Source organism: Gasterosteus aculeatus, chromosome 20, assembly GCF_964276395.1.
Source record: "Gasterosteus aculeatus chromosome 20, fGasAcu3.hap1.1, whole genome shotgun sequence".
Classification (NCBI taxonomy): Eukaryota; Metazoa; Chordata; class Actinopteri; order Perciformes; family Gasterosteidae; genus Gasterosteus; species Gasterosteus aculeatus.
In genome coordinates, this window is record NC_135707.1 from 19,946,714 (window position 1) to 19,971,235 (window position 24,522).

Below are 24,522 nucleotides of genomic sequence, written 5' to 3' on the forward strand. Positions count from 1 at the left end.
CACCAGCGAACACAGAGCGCGCGACTACTACTTGACCTCTTCACCACTACCAACAACAACCAACAACAACAACATCAACTTTACGAGAAAGATGGTGAACGGAGAGCAAGGTGAAGCTACATCCCTCTACTATTTGTGCATGATGTTAATAGGAGTACAAGGAATGCGAATGGCGCTATTGGCTGATTTGATAACGGAGAGAAGACGCCGTCGGGATCTCAAGCATGCGCAAAGACGCAAAGTCCAGTTCCTCATCCGATTCACCGTTACATGCCGCAATAGTCGAACTATCAAGTGGATCGGATCGATTTATCCAGGGGTGTTGGATAGTCGGATCGTAGTCAGACATAGTCGGACAAAGGTGTTTACATGAAACGGATAATTCGATTTCAGTCTGACTAAGCCAGTTATTCGAATCCATGTAACATGGAGGTCTGGGAGGAGGAGCGAGAGTGTAACCAGATTCTGTCCGAAACCTCTTTCAGAACCATGTCTTTATGTTGGCTCTTTCTTGTTCTTTTGAGTTTGAATCCTTATGGTTGAAATGCACTTATTGTAAGTCACTTTGGATAAAAGCGTCAGCTAAATGTAATAATGGTCATTACCTTACTGGAGTCAGCCTGGGTTGCTTTGGAATTAAATGAAATGCGTCCGTTAGTAAGCAAGAAACGCTGATTACATTACATTACATTACATTACATGTCATTTAGCTGACGCTTTTATCCAAAGCGACGTACAATAAGTGCATTCAACCATAGGGTACAAACTCAGAAGAACAAGAAACAAGAAAGTGCAATTTCCTCAAATAAGCCAATTTACAATTTGCTATAGATGAGTGACGTTACAAGTACAATTTAAGTGCTACAATTTGTTAGTCTTTAGTCGAGGTAGAGTCTGAAGAGGTGTGTCTTTAGTTTGCGGCGGAAGATGTGAAGGCTCTCTGCGGTCCTGATATCTTCAGAGAGCTCGTTCCACCATTTCGGCGCAAGGACAGCGAAGAGTCGAGATCTAGTCGAGTGTTTTGCTCTCAGTGAGGGAGGTCACACAGGTTGTGATTTGGATCTGGCTCCTGACTCATGATCTCAACACATTCCCATTCTCCACTACAGCTGGACCGTTTCACCGCCTCGACCACCGTCTGCACATAGAGACCATCCTCAAATGTTGGCGCCATGGCAACCGGTCCTTTTGCTCATGACCTGCGCTCCTCGTGAGCCTGAAAAGACTGTCTCAGCCCCTTTACCATGGAGCTCAGCCCAAGCAGGTGAGGAAGGGGCATCTCTTTAACATCCTGTCCCACCCACCCACTGTCGCCTAGCAACAGCTCCTCGCCTTTACTTCCATTGCGTTGGCCATATAGCATTAGCATTAGCATTACTTTCGGTCATCTCCCGCGGTAGACCGCGCGTGCGTGACGTGACATCACGCGATCGACTGGTACTGCCTTTGAGATCAACTGGTCGATCGCGATCGACGGATTCAGCACCCCTGGTCTATACAGCCAGACCCTAAAGGTTTCCAATGAACTAAGCTTTTAAGGGCTCTGTGAACTTCCAACAGGAAATCGGCTCAATTTAAAAGGCTGACCAGTATAAACTTCAACACCAGACCCTGGACAACAAGATTCAAACGGGGAACCAGAACATATGAAGTGTTTGTTAAAACAATTCAGTATCTCCATTTTGTCATGAACAGCAGCAGAATCCTTCATAATAAAAGCTGGTAAAGTTTGTGAGTTCTTGCTCTCTACCCTCTGAAACGCTCTTCAAGGTACCCTTTCCCAAAAGCCCTTCAGGTTCGTGATTAGTGGAATTAACATAGTAAAACACTCAACTTGGAAATGTGGCTGTACTACTACCAAGAATATTCCCTTCAACTGCTTCTAAACAAAGAACTTCATAAGCTGACACCGGACACTTCATTCAGTCCACTTTATGTCAAGACTATGTTGCTTAAAAGTCTGTAAATGAGTAAAAATGTCTAAAGCAAAATGTGTCCCCTACAAAAATGTTAAAGAAACAAAGCAAAAGTTATCCATTGATTGAGTTATGACATTACAGTAAAAATCCTTTTGTTGCCTGAAAAAATCCCAAAGGTATCTCTGTAAATATTTGTTAGCGATCCCTGGGAGCTCCTGATATCAAACCGGTGGAAGGTGTGTGTACCTGGTAGAGTTCTATGCGCTGCTCAGAAACTCGGGCACCATGGTTTTGAAGACGGAAGATCCGAAGTTCAGCTTTCACCAGGTTGGAAGCGTTCTTTTCCATGGAGGACACATCAAACGTCAACCGTCTGAAGTATGGGTTGAAGTGTGTAGCAGAAATGACATCTACAAAAAAGGGAGAAAGAACAGATGATTCGGGATATTGGCGTGGATTTATCCATTGGTACCAAGTAATGTTAGCTTGTTGTATAGCAAGCCAAATAACACATTAAAAATGTAGGCGAGGGAATGACCAGCACAGCTATATCCACAGGGCTCCTACGAACTCAAGATAGCTCAACAAAAAAGGTTGTATGGTCTACACACCACTGTTATGCCATAATGTCATGTTAAAAAAAGACATCTTGTCAGATTAATTTCAATTAATACTAGATAAACGCTGAAATTAATAGTTTAGAATAACTCAGGGCGTTAAATAAAAATACAGTCAAAGTCACCAATGCATGTTGCATTTTGTCTTTCCTTTTTTTAAACTGAGGCTTAGTATTGTCATGAGAGGAGGCCGAGATGATGTTGAATTGAGTTGAAGTGATAACATAGACATAAATAGCCAGCCGTACCACTTATAATAAAGTCATTCATACCGCGTTTGGAATTTAGCCTATAGCTCTCCATGTCAGGCTGCTACAGATGTTGATCCTGATGATTATGTGATAAGATCTGACTTTTAAAGAAGTGTATTAATGTCCATTTTTCCTTGATGGACTTCTGAATGCCAGCTGTATCACAGGCGCGTGTGTGAATGTGTGAGACCATAGCATATCATTCAATACATTTTTGTTTGTCATCATGTTTTACGTGTTAGCAAACTCTTTTTCTTGGCCTGGTGGTAAACGTGACATCATTAACAAAGTTAAAGGATCTAGTGACTAGACAGAAACATACTGCAGCAATAGAATGAAGCCTCAGTCCGCTTCAACTTGTGAGTGTTTGTCAAAGTCGGCCCGCAGGAGTACGGCAGCCCCCTGTGAAATACCTCATCTGCTGTCCTCTTTCAACAAGCATTTGTCCCTCCATGCATGCGACTTACATTAGGCACTAGGGTTTAAACCACCACTGTGAGCACCTTTTCCTTTTGTGGAGATGTTGCAAGACCTCTGCACCACCCAGGAGTCTTGCAGTTGGAGTAACCCCATGTATTCCGAAGACAATTAAGTATTTCTTGGACCAATTTCCCTAAACTAACTGCTCAGAAAACATTTAGCCAGAGGGTCAGACCTGGAAGGGTCCTGGTCTGACCCAGAGGAAGGTGGTGTAGGGCAGTGATTCTCAACTGGTGGGTCGCGGACCCGTTTTTAATGGGTAACGGGCCTTTGCCTGGGAAAATAAAAATGAGAATTAACAGCTGGCTGTTTTGTTTTTTCATTAAACTTGTTTTTGTGTTGGCATACGTATTCTGTCTCCATACTATCTCAGGTGTCGGACTTCAGACACATCACGTGCTGGGTGGTATGATCAAAAATCCCTATCACTTTGTTTTTTGGAAAGAACTGTCGGCATAATAATATATTAAGAGTATTTCCCCCGTCTCAACCCAAAGGGACCTCTAGTCCAATATTTTAATCATGGATCTGACGTCCTCGTTGGGGGTCTGTAGCAGGACCGTGTCCTTCACAGCTGGGTCATTTTCACATTTATACTGCTGCTCCTCTTACTGTCATGTGCAGTGTCTCATTCAAATGTCTCTTTGTTCAATGTCTGTCCTTTGCCTTCTCTGTTTCACCGGCACTACCGACGACCTTGAGTCCAGGATCGCACTCTGCTTCTTCCAGTTCTGTATGGAACTGACGCGGGCGGCTATCGTTAGCCCCACTGGAAACAAAAACTACATGATTCAAGCTCCTCTCTAGGACACACGTGCTTCTAGAGCATCTCTGCTTTCGCTCTCTTCTGTTCTCAAATGTGTAGTAGTAGTGTCGGAGCCCTACAAGGTGTTTGTTCACAGACAGTTATGCTGCTAACTGTCAGTTATGTTACCCAGCATGCCGTTCTAACCTTTAGTGAGGGTGTGCAGTTATTCAATGCAACCGAAGGGTTCTCAGCTAAAGCGCTCTTTGCAGCCATTTTCCAGTATGGTGGTATATGAAAATGTATACTGTAAGGGAAATATAATTAGCATAACGGTATTTTTATCTGTAAGGTCCCCCTCAGTGGCAGATTACGGTTACTTTTTTATCTGTATCCTAATAACTTAAAACCATTCAATGTAATCCATTACACTCCAAGCCTGCAAGTTAATCAACAGCCCCACAAGGAATTTGAAGTGTTGTCAAACAGAAAATGGAAACATCAGTGATGCAATCCACTTTAAACTGCCACATGACCCAGGATGCAGGGGCCCTCAGCAGAAAAACCTCCTCAAACTACACGTGCAGTGCTGCTCAAGCTTGTGACCTAAGTGAACTCTAAAGCAATGCTTTGATCAAACAAGCACACATCCATATGCTTCAGGGCTGCTGCTCATTGGCCGACACTGAACAGTATGTAGTTTGAGTAGCTGAGGCAGATGGGCCTGGACCAACAATGGCCTGTCCTGTTTGGGAGAAAGTCACACATCCAGCTCTAGGACCAGCTGAAGGAAAACTGTTGACCCAAATTGCGCTGAGCTTCATGAATGAGTCTGCTGTGCTTTAACAAAACACTGGATGCATTGAGCAGACGCCCCGCCGTCACAGGCTGTGGACGGCACACACTCGACACCCACCAGCCCTGATGGGCATTCACTAACAGAGCTTAGAGGGCTGATACAGAGAATAGATCTATGTAGCCTCACGTGTTCACGAGTTATACGTGAAGTTGAATACAGGACAACTTAATCCACCACGTCGGCGCTGCACTGACCTCAGTATGCTTCAGGCAAACAGTGTGTCGTTGTTCTACGCCCATCCATGACTAATGAGTGTTTCTACTGCTTACTCCAAAGTGATAAGCTTGCAACCATAGCTTGCCCCCATTGCCTCGCAGTTTCTCTCTCATTGTGGTCTCAACGTAATGAATCACACACATGGGGGTAACAAAGCACACTTTCAGGCAGTCTGCCGTAAAGGTATTCATGCAGTTGGTCTCGGTTGTTTACACAGAAAGCAACAGAATTAGCCAACAGTAAAGTTCGAACGCTCCACACACATGGTCTCACACTGTGTGAACTCGCCGTAGACATTGTCTCCTTTGGAAAGGTACAACTTTTTTGGATTGCAATTCTCCCTTTTCCTTTGTTCCAACGGTGAGTTCAGATGGATATGAGCCTGGTGGTTTGTGTAAAGTAGGGAACAGACGGTGGAAATAGTTTTTTACTGGGCGTAATCCGTGGAACTACCACACTCCTGGAGTATTTTTGTCACAGTGGAGTTAACAGGTTGCTCAACTGTAATATCTGGCAACCTGCTCTGTGTAGAAATAGTGAATGGATGCATCAATTTGTGTAGTATAAGAAATATGAAAAACTACAATCAGTGACTTTTTAACACTTGACAATTTGACATAACACAACAGATTAACAAACAGCCTGCATTAAATTCACAAGTAATGCCCAGTAAACACATTTGGATCCTCACAGACAGTGCACCAATTGCACAGCCAGTTGAAATACAATTGTTATTGTAGTAAAAGGAGATATATTCCAGAAATTGGGTGCCAGTGTGGGCTGTAAGCAAATGACTGCAGGCAGCAGCACACAGCAATCAGCCACATTACCACAAATTTCTCATGACATGAAAAGAATCGGCCACAACTGGCGCCGCTGTGGTCTGTCTAGGGGTGTATCTGTGTGTGCGCAGGAGTGAGGCGAGTAATGTCGTATTACCACACATACGTATACACAAAGTGTCATGGATGTTCAAACGACAACGACAAAGAGCAGAGGAGAACTTTCAATACAATTTTATTTAATTAAATTCATTTTATTTTGTACAGCCCAAAATCTCAATTTACACATTTGCCTCAGAGGGCTTTACAGTCTGTACACATGCAACATCCTCTGTCCCGAAAACCCTCCCATGGGGAGAAAAGGGAAGAAACCTTAGGGAGAACGTCAGAGGAGGATCCCTCCCCCGGGAGGGACAGACTACAATGGATGTCATGTGTACAGAAGGAACAATGTAAAACATGGACCACACATTCAGTTCCTATAAAGAAAGCCACAAATGTGTGCTAAGCTTGGACTGCCGTTTTAGCGAGTGAGCTAAATATGTATGCAATGTAGGCCACTTAGGAATCATTCACAGCTCATAAAAACAATGAGATAGACAGAAATCGCCAATGTGCGCTTTAAATGGTGTGCCAGGAGCCAAAGGGGACCCATCTGTCAGTGACCCATCTATTTCAAATAACAGATTCTTCACATGAGTGCACATTTATAGAAACTACAGGCAGAGTCTGTGGTGCAGCTGTGCCAGCTGGAATGCAGGAGCGGTGCACTTAAAGGTGTGTATGTAGAGTGTGTGTTTCCTCTGTATCCTTATCAGGTCTCCTTCTACTTGGTTTAATCCTCTGCTGTTATATTATTTCCAGTGGAAAACATACTCATGCTGCTCCATGCTGCTACTGTATGGGGCACTCAGTTTATAACTGTAGCGTCCACTGAAGAACGTTTTAGGGTAGTCGGCAAAAAATTGAATTTGGGTAAGTCCGGACACTACAACCTAACACCGACTAACTTGAGAGGACCCTTCTTGGGGAAGAGGGCTGAGAGTGCTGTATGTGCCCCCCCCCGTGCTCTATGACTGCTGGCTTTGTCAGCAGAAACGCTTCTCTTCCGCTCTGAAATGACAGAGTTAGTACCACTCTGTGCAGGACTTCTGGCTAATCTGTCATGACGACATCTTTTCCATATTAAAAGCAATGTAAAAACAGCATTAGGCCGCACAAAAACTATGATTACAAGAGTCATTCTTAAATATTATCCAGCTGGAAGCATTTCTAGTAAATATAATTTCATTATATATACACTATTCGTGCATAAATCGCAAATCCAAGTTCATTTAAACCAATGTTGTAAACCAACGAAGGTCACTAACAGGTCAGATAGAAAGAAAGAAGAATATTTATCCAGTGAGAAAGGTCTGACTGGGAGATGTGAAGGCTGTAACTCAATCAAAGATCTGGCTCAGGATGGCCTGAAATATATACAGCATATTGTTAGATTATGGGAAATGTGGAGAAAGGGGTGGAGGGAGGCGCGGGGGCGTAGTGTCAATTCAGATATGATTCTAATCTCTAACAACTTCACACTAAACACTGAGCATCAGAGCTGCCATGACATACTGTAGTTAAGTCACACAGAAATCAATTAGGATCTTCTGTGATCTTGATGTTGGCAGCTGGACTGTTCGGGGGGACCTTAGCAAGAGGACCACGCTGCCTTAAGGCACCAGTGAGGGCATTATGAATAGGATACTAGACTTATGGAAAACAGAGTAATGGTGAAGAAGCAGAGGGAGAGGAATGAAAGGATGGTAAAGAGTGCAGCAGACGCACAGCAGCCAAGAGGAAATGAAGGACCCAGCAAGAGGACGGGGGACAGGAGCAGTCGGCATAGAAACCGAGAGCGGGAGAGGAAAAAAGGATCTCCAGAGAGGGAATGTGAGCACACTCCTCCGCCCAGACCCTCACCTGCCAACAGTCAATTGAAAACAACTGCGCCGATAATCCCTGAGAACTAAAAATACCCGGCCTCTTAGAAGGCCTCTCCGTCTCCACAGCAGATCCAAACTCTCCTGCTGTGTGAGGAGACCTTCAGGCCCATACTAAATGATATCTGATCATATACACACTAGGGCTGTCAACGAATATTCTATATCCGAATATATATTCAAATGTAGAATTGTAAGATTTTTTTTAAACGGCGGCACCTGACTACTGTGTATTGCATGAATAAAACAGACTAGATCGGCTTCATGCACTAGTTTCATGCCAATGAAAGGTTCCGTGTTTGCAGCACAGCTCGCTCGGAGCGTTCACTGTCGGTACTGTAAAACTTTCAGTTTCAATCACTGAATGAAGCCAGACATATTTGGGACAAGAATTGCGACCTTAAACTGCTTGCACAAAACACTTGATCAGCACTCAACATTTGTTCATTGTTGTTGTTCATTTAAACCGCTACATGCAGAGAGACAGACAGAGAGAGAGAGAGAGGCCATTAGTTCATTTACTTATTTTTGTGCAGGTAATATGTTGTTGTATAGGTTTAAATTTAAATAAATTACCTATGCAAGTAGTTATGTCTCGTTGTATATATTTGTCCTGTTGTTGACGTGTCTAATGCGCAACCAGATATTCGAATATATTCAAATATCAGTCTTTTTTTAAAGCAAATATTCGAACGTCCTTTTTGAGCAATTTTGACAGCCCTAATGCAAACGTGTAGTATGTAAGTATGAGCCAAACTATTTTAATAGAATTTAATAGCATTGTTAGTAATAAAACTAGTTTTGATTCATTTCCAGGGTTTGAAGGGTCAACACATAGAAGAATGTATGTCATTTTAGTATACTTCAAATGTATTGAAACTGGATAGATTTTATAGAACTACTACTAGTATATATGTCATGAATGTATACAATTATATTAAAAAGAAAGAAAAGCATGTCACTGACCTATATGTATATATATATACACACACACACACACACACACGCATATACATACATACATACATACATACATACATACAAGATAACTGTACATCTCATGTGACAGGTATTTATAGCAACAAAACATTCTTGGGGAGTCCTGGTTAAAGGCTGAAGCATCCAGCAGAACCCGCTCACACTCTCCTCTTCCACAGGCCGTCTGCCGTCGCCATGAACAACAGAGAGAGAGCTGGAGGAGAACGCTCTCCCTCCCCCTCTTGTTACGCAATGCTGCTGGCCACAGCGGCTGAGCGCTGCAGAACGCTCCAGCGTCCAGCTCTTGCATAAGTGGGCTGTGAACAACAACAACCTGTGGGGAGCTGCGACTCTCGGCCCAGTGGAAGCGCAGCGACTGAACACTCGGCTTACAGCAACAACAGCAGCAGCGCCTGGAAACCAGCGTGTATCACAAGGACACACCGCCTCCCTCTGAGAACAGTAGTGCCCAACGTGTCTCCCTCTGCTGACCGTCCCACTGAGCCACAGTCCCTCCGTCTACTCAGAAGAACCAAAGGACGAATAGACACCGTCAAACTGGTGACCTCTCTATGTCGCAGAGAAGCACTGTGCTTCCTCAGACCTCACTGTCACTCATCCCCTCCCCATGTGGAGGGATTGTGTTTCCTCAGAAATCGGATGAGTTTAATAGAATAATCCCGCTGGTGGGAGCAGACGCATCAAGCAGTTAAATCAAAGTCAATCGTTTTTTCAGAGAAAATTCAATATCCAGGTCTCTGTAAAGCTTATGCATTTTGAGACTCAATATCCAGTTAACTCTCTCCACGTGCATGGAGCCACTCTGCTTCCTATTACTCATGTGATACATTTTAAAGCCTCATTACAGACACATCTGAATCGCTTTCTGTGCCGCCCCCTCTGCACTATGCACACACACCACAGGAATGTCTCTCCATGCTGCTGGTACCTGAGACAACCGGTTCCTCTGCCTCCCAGGAACCAGCTCCATGATATTCACGGTTCATCTTTACTGCTAGTGGTACAAATCCACTCTAGTGTTTTGTTTTTGCAGACTCTGGTGGAAAGTCCTAGAGTAAGTCCTAGGATACTGAAGTAAAGGAAGTTGAGAAAGAGGTTGATCTTTGGAGTTTATTCTCTACTCAGTCTCAATCGTCAGACAGAGTGCAATGCATTCTGCAGGTGGACGAGCCAAGCCTGCAGCATTTGTGTAGCTTATAAAGAGCACGAGGACCGTTTAAGTGTCTCACTAAGGTTTCTACTTCTTTTCTTCCTCTGAAGGTAATTTTGGGGGGTGTCTTTCCTACGCTGATGTGAGGGTTCTAGGACAGAGGATGATGTACGCCCTTTTAGGGCATATTTATAATTTTTGAGTTTGGACTAAACAAAAGAATTAGAATTGAACTGATAGCGCTAGTTCTACCAACGAGAGTATTTCATTACTTATTTTGTTTATTAGCCAGCCAATATGTGATGTGCTTTTTCATGCTGAAAAATGGAAAAAAAGTACCATTGACCATTTTTCGAACATTTGGCTGAAAATCACTGCTGTGGTGTACACACGTATCTGTGTGTGTGTGTGTGTGTGTGTGTGTGTGTATGTGTGTGTGTGTGTGTGTGTGTGTGTGCACACGGCACCTCCAAAGACAACAGCAGCGTAAATCAAATGCCAGCTATCATTGCATAGGCTGAGAAGAATGCGGTTCCAGTCTTATCTCATTAAGTTACCCCAGTCTGCAGACCTGTGTCATACCTCAGTATATGGATTGCTCTCAGAAAGGATAAAAGACTGGATTTGGATTTTGGAAGAAAACTGTTAATACTTTGCTTTTCTGAATGATTTAATGCCTACATATGAATCACATCAAAAATGGCTGGAGTTCAGCCTAAACTGGTGTTATTCTTATGTGTTATTCTTTATTTTGTCATTTTAAACAAATCTCCATACTTACAATGTGTTTATGGGTCTCTCAAAACTTTCATGATGTCATTGTAGTGTAAAATTGCTTTAAGTTTACTTTCAGATGATGTTCTGGACTGGACATTTCATTTCATTTCATGGTTGTGTGATTAAACTCCAGGCTGCACACTAACACCCTGATAGTAGGATTAATGTCTTCTCCTTACACACAAGGTAAAGCATATATCCTTGAACCAAAGTGGACTTTTTTCGCCAAATGTGATGCCTCCACCCCTTCTGATCAGTAGAGCAGCCTGCTTCAAGGCCTCTGCCGTCCTAACCAACATGGCCCTTCACTTCATCCTCCACCATGTGGACTCTTTAGTATTCTACTCCAGGGCTGCGTTCAAATAGGTTCACACAAGTCACCCAAACTGACGTGAAAAATGCGGGAGGCGCCGAAAAGTGCGCTGTTTGCATCCCTGCATCTACTATATTGCAGCTATCCCGGTAGCACATGCTCGACTCCATCTGCAAGATGATCATCGACTTCCTGTCTGACAGGAAGCAGAATGTGAAGCAGGGAAAACAAACCTCGGACCCTGGGCTCATCAACAAAGTGGCCGATAATTATCTACACATCCCTGCATAACTGTTGATTAAAAAACAGACATGCTTTTGAGGCTTTGTATTCTTTTGTATATTTCTTTATTTAAATTCCAATGTATTACACAATGTCCATTTGTCTGTCTTAAAATATCCTGTATGTATAAACATATACTTCCATGAACCAGTTTCTCAGCACAATTGACAAATCGCTTTCATGGAACTGGACCGCAGGCATTTAAAAGAAGATTGTTCCAGAACTTCAACAACAACAACAACACCTCAATCCAAATAGTGTTCTGTGGATACCACAGATTAGGTCAACAAAACAGTTAGTGAAAGACAGTGGTCAAGCTTAAATAACACAATGTGTATGAGACGGAATATCAAGCATTTGTTGGGCCCTGCCATCCATGGTGCCAGGGAGAGCCAAAGAGAGGACAGGAACCTGCAGGAAGACATGCGTCTTCTAAAGGCTGCCGCATGCGTCTGCGTCTTTACGCACCAAGTCTTGCGTGTGTTGCAGAGCAATTCACCTCCAGAACAACAGGTGGAGTAACGTGTTTTGTTGAAGACGACCTAGAGAGTCACGTCTTTGTGTGTGGAAGTCGTTGGTTGCTTTATTTATTTATCATAGACTTTATTGCCCCGTGCATCCACACTGCTGCTTTTCATCAAGGACACATTTGTCCCGTATTTTCCTCCACGACTTCGTTCCCCTCGTTTGTGGAGATCTCCCTCCACGAATCAGAGGCCATCCGGCGTCCTCATAGTCCGCCAATGACGGCTTGTAGAAGTGCTCATATTTACACATTTCTTCCGACAAAAGCTCTTCAATCTGATCCGTTCTCTTGTAAACATTCTTCCTTTTAATAATGGCCGTATTGTGCTATGAAAACGGAAATGTGAGACTCCTGTAGTTAGCAGACCAATCACAGCCTTGCGGGCTGCGGGAGGCTTGTGTAGCTTTTGACGCAAGCCTAGAAAAATGGATCGACACACGCAAGGACACCCAAGGGGCTCTTGCGTGTCCTTGCGTCTCTCTGAAAACACAAATGCATAAACTAGGCTTAACAGCAGAGCCCCTAGTCACAGACCCCCGCTGGGCACCAGGCTCCACTGGAGAACAAAGTTGGGAGGTGTGAGAGTGGCCACGGGACAGAGCTCTCACTGGACAAGGTCCGCGTCTCGTGACCGAGTCCAGAGTTACATACCCTACCCTACATAAACGTGCGAGATAACGTTGTCTGTCACGTTGGGCAAATGGGGTAGTAGTCGATCAAACAATTCAGCCAACACGGGAGGGGAGGGGGGCGGGGTAGAAGTCACTCAGGTGCTCTCTGCCCCACTGCTGCGATCACATATTCGCGACTGCTGTGGGGGTTTTTTATTATTAAATTGCACACTTCAGCAGGCGGGGGGCTGTTACGAACCTCTCAACGTTTCAAAGGAAATCGGAGTGAGATTTTGTCCGGGGCGACTATACTGTCGACGGGGAGGGGGGGACCTACTGTGTTGCTCAATGCCCCACTGAGAGCCCTGCTGTTATACTGGTAGGGGAAACACTGGGAATAGTTGTCACTCAGCGTGGTGACATGGATTCGAATAACTGGCTTAGTCGGACTGAAATCGAATGATCCTTTTTCATGTAAACACCTTTGTCCGACTATGTGCGGTCCGATTACGATCCGAATAACACCCCTGGATAACACGATCCGATCCAGTCGATAGTTCGACTATTGCGGCATGTAACGGTGAATCGGATGAGGAACTGGACTTTGCGTCTTTGCGCATGCTTGAGATCCCGACGGCGTCTTCTCTCCGTTATCAAATCAGCCAATAGCGCCATTCGCATTCGCTGTACTGCTATTAACATCATGCACACACAGTAGAGGGATGTAGCTTCACCTTGCTCTCCCCTCGCCATCTTTCTCGTAATGTTGATGTTGTTGTTGTTGTTGTTGGTAGTGGTCAAGCGGAAATGGCTGTATCACAACTAGTTGTAATGAAAACAGCGCCACCTATCGTATTGGATATGACATGCTTTCGGCCAATGATTCGATTCATTCACTGCCATGTATATTGGGATAATAGCACCTCCCCCCAAAAGAGAGCATAGTCCGACTAAGCAAAGATTCCAATTATACCATCATGTAAACACACTGACTAACACCATCCTCCCTCCCTCTGGGGTTTGACAGTCGACCCTATTATTTTCCTTAGTTTGTCTTTTTGCAAAGTATCCTTCCTTCCTTTTTTTCAAAAACACACACGCACACACAGTATTTGATTGTTGGTTGGGATAGTAGGTTCATAAATTGTGTCATGGGGTTTTTGGTTACAGAACCAAGTGCTCTTGATCGGTCTTTCTGTAATTTAATAAACTTTGTTTTACTCTGAAGAACTCTTTCCTGTGTTTACTTGTTTATTTGTATGATGGTGTAAATTGTTTAATGCTGGGACTTCAACCTTTAAAGTTATTTGCTCTCAATGAGTCTCATAATATCAATTATGGTTGCATGACTACTGTTGTACAAAAAAAGAAATACTTTTACTGTACAAAGTTAGATAATTATCCTATATTTCAAAGTTCAAAAGCACCATTTCTCATGTTTGAAGTGCAATAAAAATACTTTTCTCAATAATTCCAGTCAAGACTAACATACCATGTCTTAAAGACATCTCGGACTACAATTGGACAACAAAGAAAAGTGAAAAAATGTTACTGTACAGATTGAGATTTCTTCAAAGTGAAAGCCCTAGAATTGCACGTTCAGAAAGACCATATCTCCATATTTGAAATGCAATAAAAACACAATTCTCAATAATTCCAAGAAAAAAAACTGAGTGCGTGTACTCATGTTAAGAACCTCTCACTACTAGCATGCTGAATATGAAATTATTTTACTCTACAGATTTGGAGTTTTCACCAAAGTAAAAGCTCTAGAATTGCACGTTCAAAAAGACAGGTTCTCCATGTTTGGACTGCAATAAAAATGAATTTCTCAACAGTTCCCGGGCAAAGACCAATGCACCTGTGTTAAGGACCTCTCTCACTACTAGGATGAGAAATATCAAGTATTTTTACTGTACAGATTTGGAAATGTCTTCAAAGTAAAAGCCCTATTTTTGGAAGTTCAAAAACACAATTTTCAACTGGCATAAAACAGATTTATTAATAGTTCCAGGCAAGACCAATGCATATGTGTTAAGAACCTCTCTGACTACTAGCATATGAAGTGTTTTTACTGTACAGATTGAGATTTCTTCAAAGTAAAAGCCATATTTTTGTCTTTGCCTGGAACTATTGGGAAATCTCTATTTATTGCAGCTCAAATATGGAGAAATGGTGTTTTGTCCATTTTTTTGTATCATTATGCTCATGTATTTTTATCTGGCACAATTACGTCCTTTCAGATAAATCAATAGTAAAATGTACTATAACTTTAAGAATCTTTTCTCTTGACAACTTGAAGCTCTAACACTACATGTCATCACCCATTCATACACATTACAGGTCATTTAGCTGACGCTTTTATCCAAAGCGACTTTAAACCCATGGCTTTTTGCCCGGGGAGCAATTAGGGGTTAGGTGTCTTGCTCAGGGACACTTTGACTTGAGACATGGGGCAGCCGGGACTCGTACCACCAACCTTGCAGTTCCCAGTGCCCCCGCTCTACCCCCTGCGCCACCCCGACCCCCATACACCGATGGGAGGAGCTACCACACAGCGACGACGTACCATCAGAAACTAACTACTGCTATTTCCACAATAGTAATAATGTTATAAGATTATTAGGTAACATTTGTGAGAGATATGTCTCATTAAGTCAAACTGATACAGTGCAGGTTGACTTTTAAGGGAGAAGCAGATGATCAAAGAGGGGATTTAGTACCTTACTGCCATAAAGTTGTGGACTTTGGTGGTGTATTTGAGAAAAAAAAGATTGGTCAATATATATATATATATATATTCAACCTAAAAATCAGAGTTAGTACGCGTCGAGCCACAAAAATGGAGGTTGTCATGATGCAATTTTCACCATTCCTCATAGGACCCTCCCTGCCTGGTAAGTATCCATGTTTTTACAAGTCCCCACCCCCACTTTCTGAGCTCAATTTCCAAACAGACCGTAAAAGTTATTAGCCACCGACTTAGCATCTCTGCTGCTGGAACTTTCCATGGCGTGAGTGGCAGGCAGAGCATACACAAAAAGCCCAATAGCTTACTGGGTTTAAATAAACAACTGTGAGACCTGGCACAACATCTCCAACCCCCCCTCATTCCGCTCCTCCATCGGTCTGTGAGGCTTTCAAGCGCATGTGCCCTACATTGCTGCCTTTGAGGATTTCCCGGCACCCAACCAAACAAGGCTGATCCTAAATAAATAGAGCTGAGGGCTCACTGCTTGATCTCCCTCCTCTCAGCGTCCAGATGTGAGGACCTGGCCAGTGTCACTAGTTCACATGAATGGGAATCTTTCCTCCCTGCGTGTTGACTCAGTATTATTTATATCCTGTAAATGCTTTGCTGACTGCATTTGGCACCAGGCCACATCTATTCGTGTTCAAGGTATATACACAAGAGGCCGGGCCAAGGATAACATTTAATGTAAAATACACCTCCGTGCAAACAAAATGTCCTGCTAATTTATTTTTTCTTCAGCTCATGTGCTCACATTTCTGATGGGATTGGGGTTAACAGCTCTGCAGCTTCATCTTAAAATGATTATTTGGTTTCTACAGCCATGCCGCTCTTACAGTGTGTCTTCGCTCCGTAAAAGCAGAAATGAATCTTCCCCACAGGAGATGTCAAAGGTCAGGGTCAGCTACAGAACAGCAGCGAACCAACACCTTCTACTTGAAGCTTCCATAAGTAGAAGGTGTTGGTTCCTCTGCAAACTGGATGATGACATGTAGGGTTAAAGAGCGTTGAGTAGTTGGAAGAGTAGCGAATAAGTCTCGCGAATATTTGTCCCCTCGTGGGGGTGGGAGGTGTCTCAGCAAATTCAGGACCATTTCCACCGAGGCTGAAGGTCTGAGGTGTGTTACTGCTAAAAAAAAACCTGTTGCTAGTGAGGACGCGAGCGCCAGATCTACATTTAGAGACGCACCCTGGTCAACTTCACGGGGACTCTGATGTTAGGAACAAGTGGTTCCGGGGATCGGGGTGGAGGCTTGGGTGAAGCAGAAGGGCACGAACAGAGATGGACGCGTGTTTGGGTCCGCTTCCAGCTACAGCCTGACCTCCTTGGTCCTCAGCCATCCGCATGCCGACGTTCCACCAGAGCACCGAACAAAGTGACGTCAGAGAGTCGAAGGAGGTCACTGCGCTCATCCAAAACAATCAAATGACGTCCGTGACCAACTTCTCACTCACACAGCATCAGTGGGGTCACATGCAGCCACACACGCGCGCACGCCTAACACTTACTCTCTGCCGGAAAGAAAGGTTGCATGTCGACCTTGTGCACCTCCTTGGCGTAGTACTCCTCCTCGCTCCGCTGCCGCTCGCACGTCGCCGCGCGCTCGTTCGCCTTCTCCTGCAGCAGGTCGCGCGTGCTGTTGTAGATGGCGACGATGTCCCGGGACACCTCCTCGGGGTCGGGGAAGTCCTGCGGGGGACTGGTGAGCTTCAGCTTGCTCAGAATCTGCCCTCGGATGGCCTCGATGCGCTTCTTCTTAAAGTGCTCCATGTCCAGCGTGCTGCACGTGGACAGGCTGAGCGCCACGGCGGCTAGATCCAGAGTGAGGAGCAGACTGACGACACACAGGTTCATCTTCTCCGTTATCGAACACACAAAGACGACCGAGGAAGATATTCGCCGAGCGCTTCAAACTCTGGCAGGCAAACACGCGTCGGAGCCCAGAATAAAGTACATAATGTAAAGCGTGCGGTCCAGTAACGCGAGGCGCTCAGCAGTGTGGACGGAAGGAGCAGCCGGGACTAACGCCAGAGGTCTCGGGGCAGCGAAGTGCTGGCGAAGCGGGACGGGCGGCCATCAGACGGCAGCGGGGGGGCTGCGTGGAAACGGGGAAGCTGGAGGCACCTCCATCGCCTTTACTCTCCGCACAACAGGCACCCGACCACGAAGTTCAGTGGGGATGCAACGTGGGAACTTTTAAAACTTTTCCTGACACGTTGAAATCAGTAATCCCCACAGAGCCGTGATGTCACAAGGAGAGGCGTCCTTCCCAAGTACCTCACAAACAGCTCGGAGTTTGGCTTCGGCGAGACCGCATAGTGCTTTTTACGCGTCTCCCTCAACCCATCTAGTTGGGGGCTGCAGCGGCCGCTTTCAGACTAATGGGGGACGAACGTTCCACGCGCCCCCTCTGCGCCGTGGCCTTAACTTTGTGAAAAGATGAGGCTCTAAATGGAAGTTACCGGACGGTTAGTTGAGCAGAGGAGCGTTCACTGAGTCCATCGGGGCAGCGCGACGGCGGCGAAGGGTCCGTCGGCCCGCTGCCTTGTGTCGACGCAGGGTCCTAATGCCGGAACTTAGCAGGTCTCGCGCTCGTTGATCTCCACGTCACAGTTCCAGAAAACACTAACATCCCACAGGGATACGAACTCCGAAGAGCAAGAAACGAGTGCAATTTCCTCAAATGAGCCAATTTACATTTTGCTTTAGATAAGTGGCGTTATAAATACAATTTAAGTGCTACAATTGGTTAGTCTTTCAGTCGAGGTAGAGTCTGAAGAGTCTTTAGTTTGCGGCGGAAGATGTGAAGGCTCTCTGCGGTCCTGGTGTCAGAGAGCTCGTTCCACCATTTCTGACGTTAGTTGAATTTTTCAATTGTAGAAAAGCTGCAGTGTTAGTTGCTAGTTGTCATTGACAATATATGGACACAGCATGACAGTGTGGCGACGTGATAGTTCTCATGTCTGGTGCTATGAAGACTCCTTTCGATATTTATATTTCCTATTTGTCAACATTTACACAAACCCCTGGCGATGAGGTAGAGGGAGCTTGGAGCCCTATGAAGTCTCATGCTCAAACCCAAGCATGGGAGCGAACGCTAACTAGCGCCAAGCTAACCAACCATGAAACAAACGATCACAAGTGTATTTATTGATGAAAGATATAAATCAAGTCCCTTTCAGTATGTAGATCCCCGTGGCCAATCAGGCAGGGTATGGTCTTAACCAAGGCATATTGGGTATGCGCCCTCATGGATGTAGAGGGCACTAACACTGCAGAATGGCTCTGTGGAAACACGTCACAGGATTGGTTGGAACCACTACTTTATAAAAGCAAGTAAATGTTAAAACCACTCAGACGTCCATATGTTCCTTCAGTCAAGGGTTCCTGGAACTATCCCCTCTGACCATGGAAACATCCCACCTGACACTAGTCATTAGGGCCTACAGAGACACTACACAGCGCTGATGGCCTTTCATCCATTGGTTGTTTATTCAAAACATTCTTATGTACAGAGTTTACATTAATACAATAGTATGGTGGAGGAGCTCCTCCAGGTCCAACAACTCATCCAGTTTCCCATTGGTTTGTCTTGCAGGGGCAAACGGGCAGGGCTTGCAACTAGACTTGGGTAGTTCCACATTTCCAGAGGTTCAGCAGTTCTCTGTAGATCAGGGTTTCTGATTCAAAGAATGTCTGTGAAGGTGTTACAGCCAGCTGTTACACGTCTCTTCAGCCGGTACGCACAGCGTCATCCTCCGCTCGATCACTGTCTTTGTCCCAGTCTTTCATGGTGGCTCCCATCATGAAGTCATCCGAGAGGACACTCCAGGAGGACTGCTTCTCTGCTAAAGCCACCTACACACAAACAAACATACACACCATGATGTGAGTCATTGTAATGACATCTTGTTGGACAGTGTGATGAAATCAAACTGTTTGGATCACTGGTTCGCCCTCTGTAGGGAGTGGGTCATTGAACTTACAGTGGTGTCTTCAGCCCTGCTCCTGGCACCGCCCCCCTCCGCTCCCCTCAGCACATCGATGAAGTCCTTCTTAGAGACAGATGAAAGAAGCTTGGCCTTCTTCCTCTCTGAGCCACCGATTTCTTTCACCTTGATATCGATGGTTTTCTGGTGTTTCCTCACTGCATTGAACAGCTGCACCACCCCCCTGGACAGAATCACAAACTGGGATCAGGAATGAAACTTGCCCAGAATGTTTTACCAGAGCCTCAGAAAATAGTCACCTTGTAGCTATTCTCTGCAGAGCCCTTTCGGCGTCGCGGTCCTTCGCAACATCAGGTTTCTCTCTGCACATCATTTCCCACGCTCTCTTCTTGTCAACCTGATGCACACATAGAAAAATGTAACACCCAACATCTAGCAATAAAAATAAATCAATAAATTCACTTCACGTGTTCTTCTATCCATAGATATCTATATACAAAGTTGACAGATCCTACTCCTTTCTGTGGGGAGCAAACTACGCCTAGTTTGCTCTCCACAGAAAGGAGTAGGATCTGTCAAACATGGGGGTGTAGCTTGGTTTAGCCAGGTCAAACTTTTTGCATGAAGTTGGATGTCGGCTCAAGGTGATGTTAATCTGTTGAGATATCTGTATTCTGCATGTACCACTCCCATTTGGCTTCAGCCTTGAGCATAACCATTATGAGATTTAAAGCCTAATTAGTAGCAGATGGGACGTTACCTGCTTCCTCCTCTCCAGCTGCTCCTGTTTCTCCACCCCCTTCATCTTGTCGAGCTCTTTGCTCTTCACCAGGATACTGCTTCTACTCTCGGGGGTTTTCTTTCCAAGGATCTTTGCCATGGCCTCAGCCCACCCAGCATTTGCATTACTGCCATCTCCATCCTCCTCTTCATCTCCTCCATCAGCAGATCCTTCATTGTTGCTCCCTTCCTCAGAATTCCTCTGGTCACCGGGATCATCAGACAAAGGCTGTGCATCGTCTCCTGGATCACACAAAGAAATACAAATGTCTAGTGGATTTCCATTACGTATGGTGCACCAAAATTATGCACACTTGCAAACTCATTTGGGGTGAAAAAGGAGCAAGGGTGTACGTTAGGGCTGCACAATTAGGGCCAAAATCACAATCAACAGTTATTATTTTGATCAATATGGAGTTCAGCATTATTCATTCATTCATTGAGACATTATTGCCCTAAACAGGAACACTGCTTCCACTTTCATTGTGCTTTCATTGTGCTACATTTGGGCTTTTCTGACCAGAAGTCTGAGCCGGGCCAAAGCAAGTACAGTAGTAATCCAGTATTGGCAGTAACTTTAAAATGAGTGAAAGGATGAAAAGTTGGAAGGGAAATGAAGACGCTAAAGACATTTGGACGCTGATTGGCAAAGACTCGACAAGTAACATCAAAGATCTTTTATTGCGAAGATAACGACATCCCGTTTTCATCTCACTCCACCCTCAGAAACCTGATATGCTATTCAGTTTATGACGGTGATGTGCTGACACCTGCTGCTGCAGCAATCATCATTATTATTATAAATATTAATCATATTACTGTACTCATAAACCAACATGACCCTCTGCTAAAGTATTTGTGCTCTCCCTCCTCACAGGCATCTGTGGGTGGTGGTTCTATCTGATGGTGGTTGTCCCTGCAGTGGTCCTGCTGTGCGCCTGGCTTACTACTCACAATTACTTTAATCATTTCTGTCATAAGAATTGAATGTATTATACATTGTTCATTCTGCACACATGGCATCCATTGTAGTCTGTCCATCCCGGGAGTGGGATCCCTCCTCTGACGTTCTCCCTAAGGTTTCTGCCCTTTTTTTTCCTCTTGGAAGGGTTTTTTCATATTTTGGGGAGCTTTTCCTTTGCCTATGGAGGGTTTCGGGACAGAGGATGTCGTATGTGCACAGACTGTAAAGCCCTCTGAGGCAAATTTGTAATTTGCGATTTTGGGCTATACAAAATAAAATGAATTGAACTGAAGGGAACAAAAGCAGTCAATGCTCTCCAGTCCCAAAGTGACTTCCGCCAAAAGACCACGATGTACAGAGACATGTGTGGATCACATTCATCGACCCATCATCCACACAACTTGGATTTAGAATTGTTCAATTTAGCCTAGTCTAAAAAACAAGCTTCAAACCTAGAGAAAGACGATACATCACCGCAGCTTTAAGCTTACGTTAAGTTAGTTGTGTTAAACCTGGGTAACGTTAGCTAGCTAGCTTAACAGGGCTAGTGCTAAGCTAGCTACGGATCCTAGTAAAAAAACGTTATACCAACGAAAAAGGTAGCGGCAGCTAGCTAAAAAATACACATGTGTAAGGTGAAAAATAGACATCCAACATATCTGTCGTGTCAGACGGAGGCAAAAATATAGACCTGTGTATAAAAACTCACCATGCTTTTTCGTCAGCGCTGCCATCGTTGAGTTACACTTACATGCGTCCGTAGAGTCCAACTAACGTTAAGTTGCATCAGTTCCACCACCCGGAAGTTTTCTTTGGTGTTATTTTGTTTGCAGAGCGGAGAGTTTGAAAGTGGTTAGCGCCACCTACCGTGTGGGAGTGTGCACCAGAGTTATCCGTCCAACAGTGATGGGCCCTGGCCAACTGGGAGCCCACAGTAAATGGTTTAGTGTGGCACGATTTTAAGGACGTGGAATGAGGTGAATCCTAATCGCCGTCATGGTGTGGATGTATATTTTATATCTTTCACTCCTAAGTTGAACATCTTTCACGGCTCTTTTCTCACAACCTATGAGTACATTCAAAATAATATATTATTATTTTTGTCGAAAGAGTTTCAATAACGAAGACAAATGTATTATGGTCAAATCTGTAAAATATAAATTTAATATCTCTGATTTTCTTTGTTTTAAGTTTCGTCTTTAATTTAAATTAATGCAACATTCCAGGTAGGCCACCAACTAAACAATTTTATTTTGAGTCCTCTTGCATCCCAAGAACAATTTCTGTCACTTTTGTATTATCTTGCTGTTGCAGTTAGCAGTGCCATTTACAGTGATCCTAAATGTTTCATTTGTTACTAGGCTGCTAATTTAGCGACTATATGTATAATTGTATGTGAGGATGCCACGACCGAGTGAATCCTGGAATTAGGAGGCAGGCAAGCGAAACTTGGTCCAGGTAAAAAAAAGGGATTCATTAACTGAATCAACTCAACATAAACTCATCTAACACGTGCCCTCAGCTACACAGATGTTGCACCATTTTCCCCCAACAGTCAATGTCCTCCACCTTTAACGCTGTCAATCAACCCGCCCCAGGTTGCACCATGTGCACAGGTGACACCCATACACCCATTATGACACTCCCCCCCGGTCCAACCCGATGATGTCACTGCTTACATCATCCCCTGCACAAACATAAAAAATATTTAAAAAACATTAAAAAAAATGTAAAAAGTACATACAAAAGTAAAAGCAATGCATCAATTCATAGCTGCATTACTGCATTATTTAAAACAGACAGAGACACTTCGTTGTAAACCCTTCCCTACCCTTCCCTGGAAATATTCAAATTCACGTTGTCATGTTGATCAGATGTACTTTTTTCACAACGTGCTTCAAGTTGAGCACATCATGAGCTTCAGTGGTTTAAGTCTTCTGAGACTTTAATTGTTCACACTCAACAGTTTGTGTCCCTAAGGTTGAAAATTGAGCTGACTCATCAGGATGCACATCCAGAGCAAGCCAGGGTTTAATCGCTCATCTTGCGATGACAACATGGGGTCAGTAAGGCGAGGCAAAAAAGTGTGTTGGTATAATATCAAAGCAGCCAGTTGACCAATGCAATGTTTGTTGTTAGTGTTTTGGTTATGACATCAGAGAAGAAGGACTTGCATTGGACCTTGCGTTTCTTATTTCTGAATTATATTTGAGTCTGTCTTTATATACAGATTACCAGGAGATTTGTTTTTTGACGCCTGCGTTCAGCTCTTTGACATTTTCTTTTCTTTGTTATAACTAAGTGTGGCCTTTCTCCAAGGAGATCTTTGCTTACCACACACAACTTCCACTTTCACATTCTTACTTTGGAATTGAAGACATCTACAAGCTCTTGTGGAGGAGAACTTCTGAGTTAACAGTTCACGCTTTTTTTCAGAGATGTAATCAGTTTGTGTTTTGTGTTTATAGCTTTATTTTCCCAACTTGTTTCTTGCCTCGACAATCTTTTTCTATAAACTACTAGGACTGGAATCGAGAGAACTAGCTGCATAAGGGAACCTGACTTTTCCTGGAGATAATTATTGGCGTCATTAGCCTTGTTATCTGGAATTGATCAATTATTGCCTTTATGAGAGACAGAGGATGGTTGCGGAGCTGTTGTGAGGGAGGGACAGGGCGCTGGAACTTCATCCATAGTTTCAGAACTGCCTGAGGACTTAGACTCAATGGCTTATACATTAGGAGCATGATTTGTTTGGTGTGCTGAGGGAAAAAATTTTCTTGGCGGCGGATCGAACCAATTACAAGATAAAGGATGCTTGCTATTTTTGTCCGTTTGTCCACGTTGAAGCACTAGGCACTACCACGATCCAACTGCAAGGCAGCAGTGAGTCAACATTTTGATAATCTCTTTACATATTGTGGAAATTACCCATATGTGTTAGACTTGTTATTGCACTGAAGAATGTTTGTTTAGGAACAGTGACAAAAACAGAAAGTGGCAACTGGGGGAAGCAGGATAAAATATTTCTATTTCACTCCTTTTTCACTCACATACACTGAATATACTTGTATTTTGTCAACTTCTTTCTTTTCTATTTGATTCTAAAATTTAATTGAATCTTCTGCTCTGTTTATAATTGTATTGTGTACATGGTATGCATTTTTAATTCCATATGGTATATATATTGTCAATTTTAATTCCATTCGGAATACCATATGTTTATCATGCAACCTTACGTACTGCTGCTACACATAAATAGCCCCTAGGGATGAATAAAGTATACATCTATCTATCTAAAAGGAATAAAAAGTGCTCAAACCTTCTCTCCTTCTGCGAACTAACCCTTCAGCAATTTCTTCCCGTGGGCAGTCCCAAAACAACAGTGATGACCACCCATATAGAAATAAATCAAGTCTTCCAAATGCAAACACATTCAATCATTCATTACCTACAAACAACAGCTGATTAAACTGCCTTTAACTGTTGGATCCACTGGCATCCATCTCTACAAACCAAGGTGAAGATGCAAGTCACAACACAAGAGCTGGGTTTTACTGACC

At 43.9% G+C, this 24,522-nt stretch overlaps 2 protein-coding genes across 2 annotated transcripts in view; both read right to left on the bottom strand.

Moving 5' to 3' along the window:
- The window catches only part of tgfb2 (transforming growth factor, beta 2), a 33,683-nt gene extending 15,388 nt beyond the window's left edge, over positions 1 to 18,295 (bottom strand). The window contains exons 1-2 of the mRNA XM_040165269.2: positions 16,774 to 18,295; positions 2,166 to 2,329 (exon numbers count right to left, since the gene is read on the bottom strand). Of these exons, the coding sequence (XP_040021203.1) occupies positions 2,166 to 2,329; positions 16,774 to 17,119 (510 nt within the window). The 5' untranslated portion in view covers positions 17,120 to 18,295. The remainder of the gene's footprint in view (positions 1 to 2,165; positions 2,330 to 16,773) is intronic.
- A 438-nt stretch (positions 18,296 to 18,733) lies between these two features.
- rrp15 (ribosomal RNA processing 15 homolog) lies at positions 18,734 to 21,960 on the bottom strand. Its single transcript, XM_040165270.2, has 5 exons — positions 21,669 to 21,960; positions 19,976 to 20,238; positions 19,515 to 19,612; positions 19,252 to 19,438; positions 18,734 to 19,123 (listed from the first exon to the last, which is right to left on the bottom strand). Exons 1-5 carry the CDS (start codon positions 21,691 to 21,693, stop codon positions 18,998 to 19,000), a joined length of 699 nt encoding a protein of 232 aa, XP_040021204.2. The 5' UTR covers positions 21,694 to 21,960; the 3' UTR covers positions 18,734 to 18,997.
- Between the last annotated feature and the right edge of the window lie 2,562 nt (positions 21,961 to 24,522).

Coding starts and splice junctions, on each gene's coding strand:
- rrp15 (XM_040165270.2), bottom strand. CDS start 21,693: ATGGCAGCGCTGACGAAAAAGCATG. Junction 20,239..21,668: donor AGCGCTGACGAAAAAGCATG/GTGAGTTTTTAT, acceptor TGTGTGATCCAG/GAGACGATGCACAGCCTTTG. Junction 19,439..19,514: donor CTGCAGAGAATAGCTACAAG/GTGACTATTTTC, acceptor GATTCTGTCCAG/GGGGGTGGTGCAGCTGTTCA.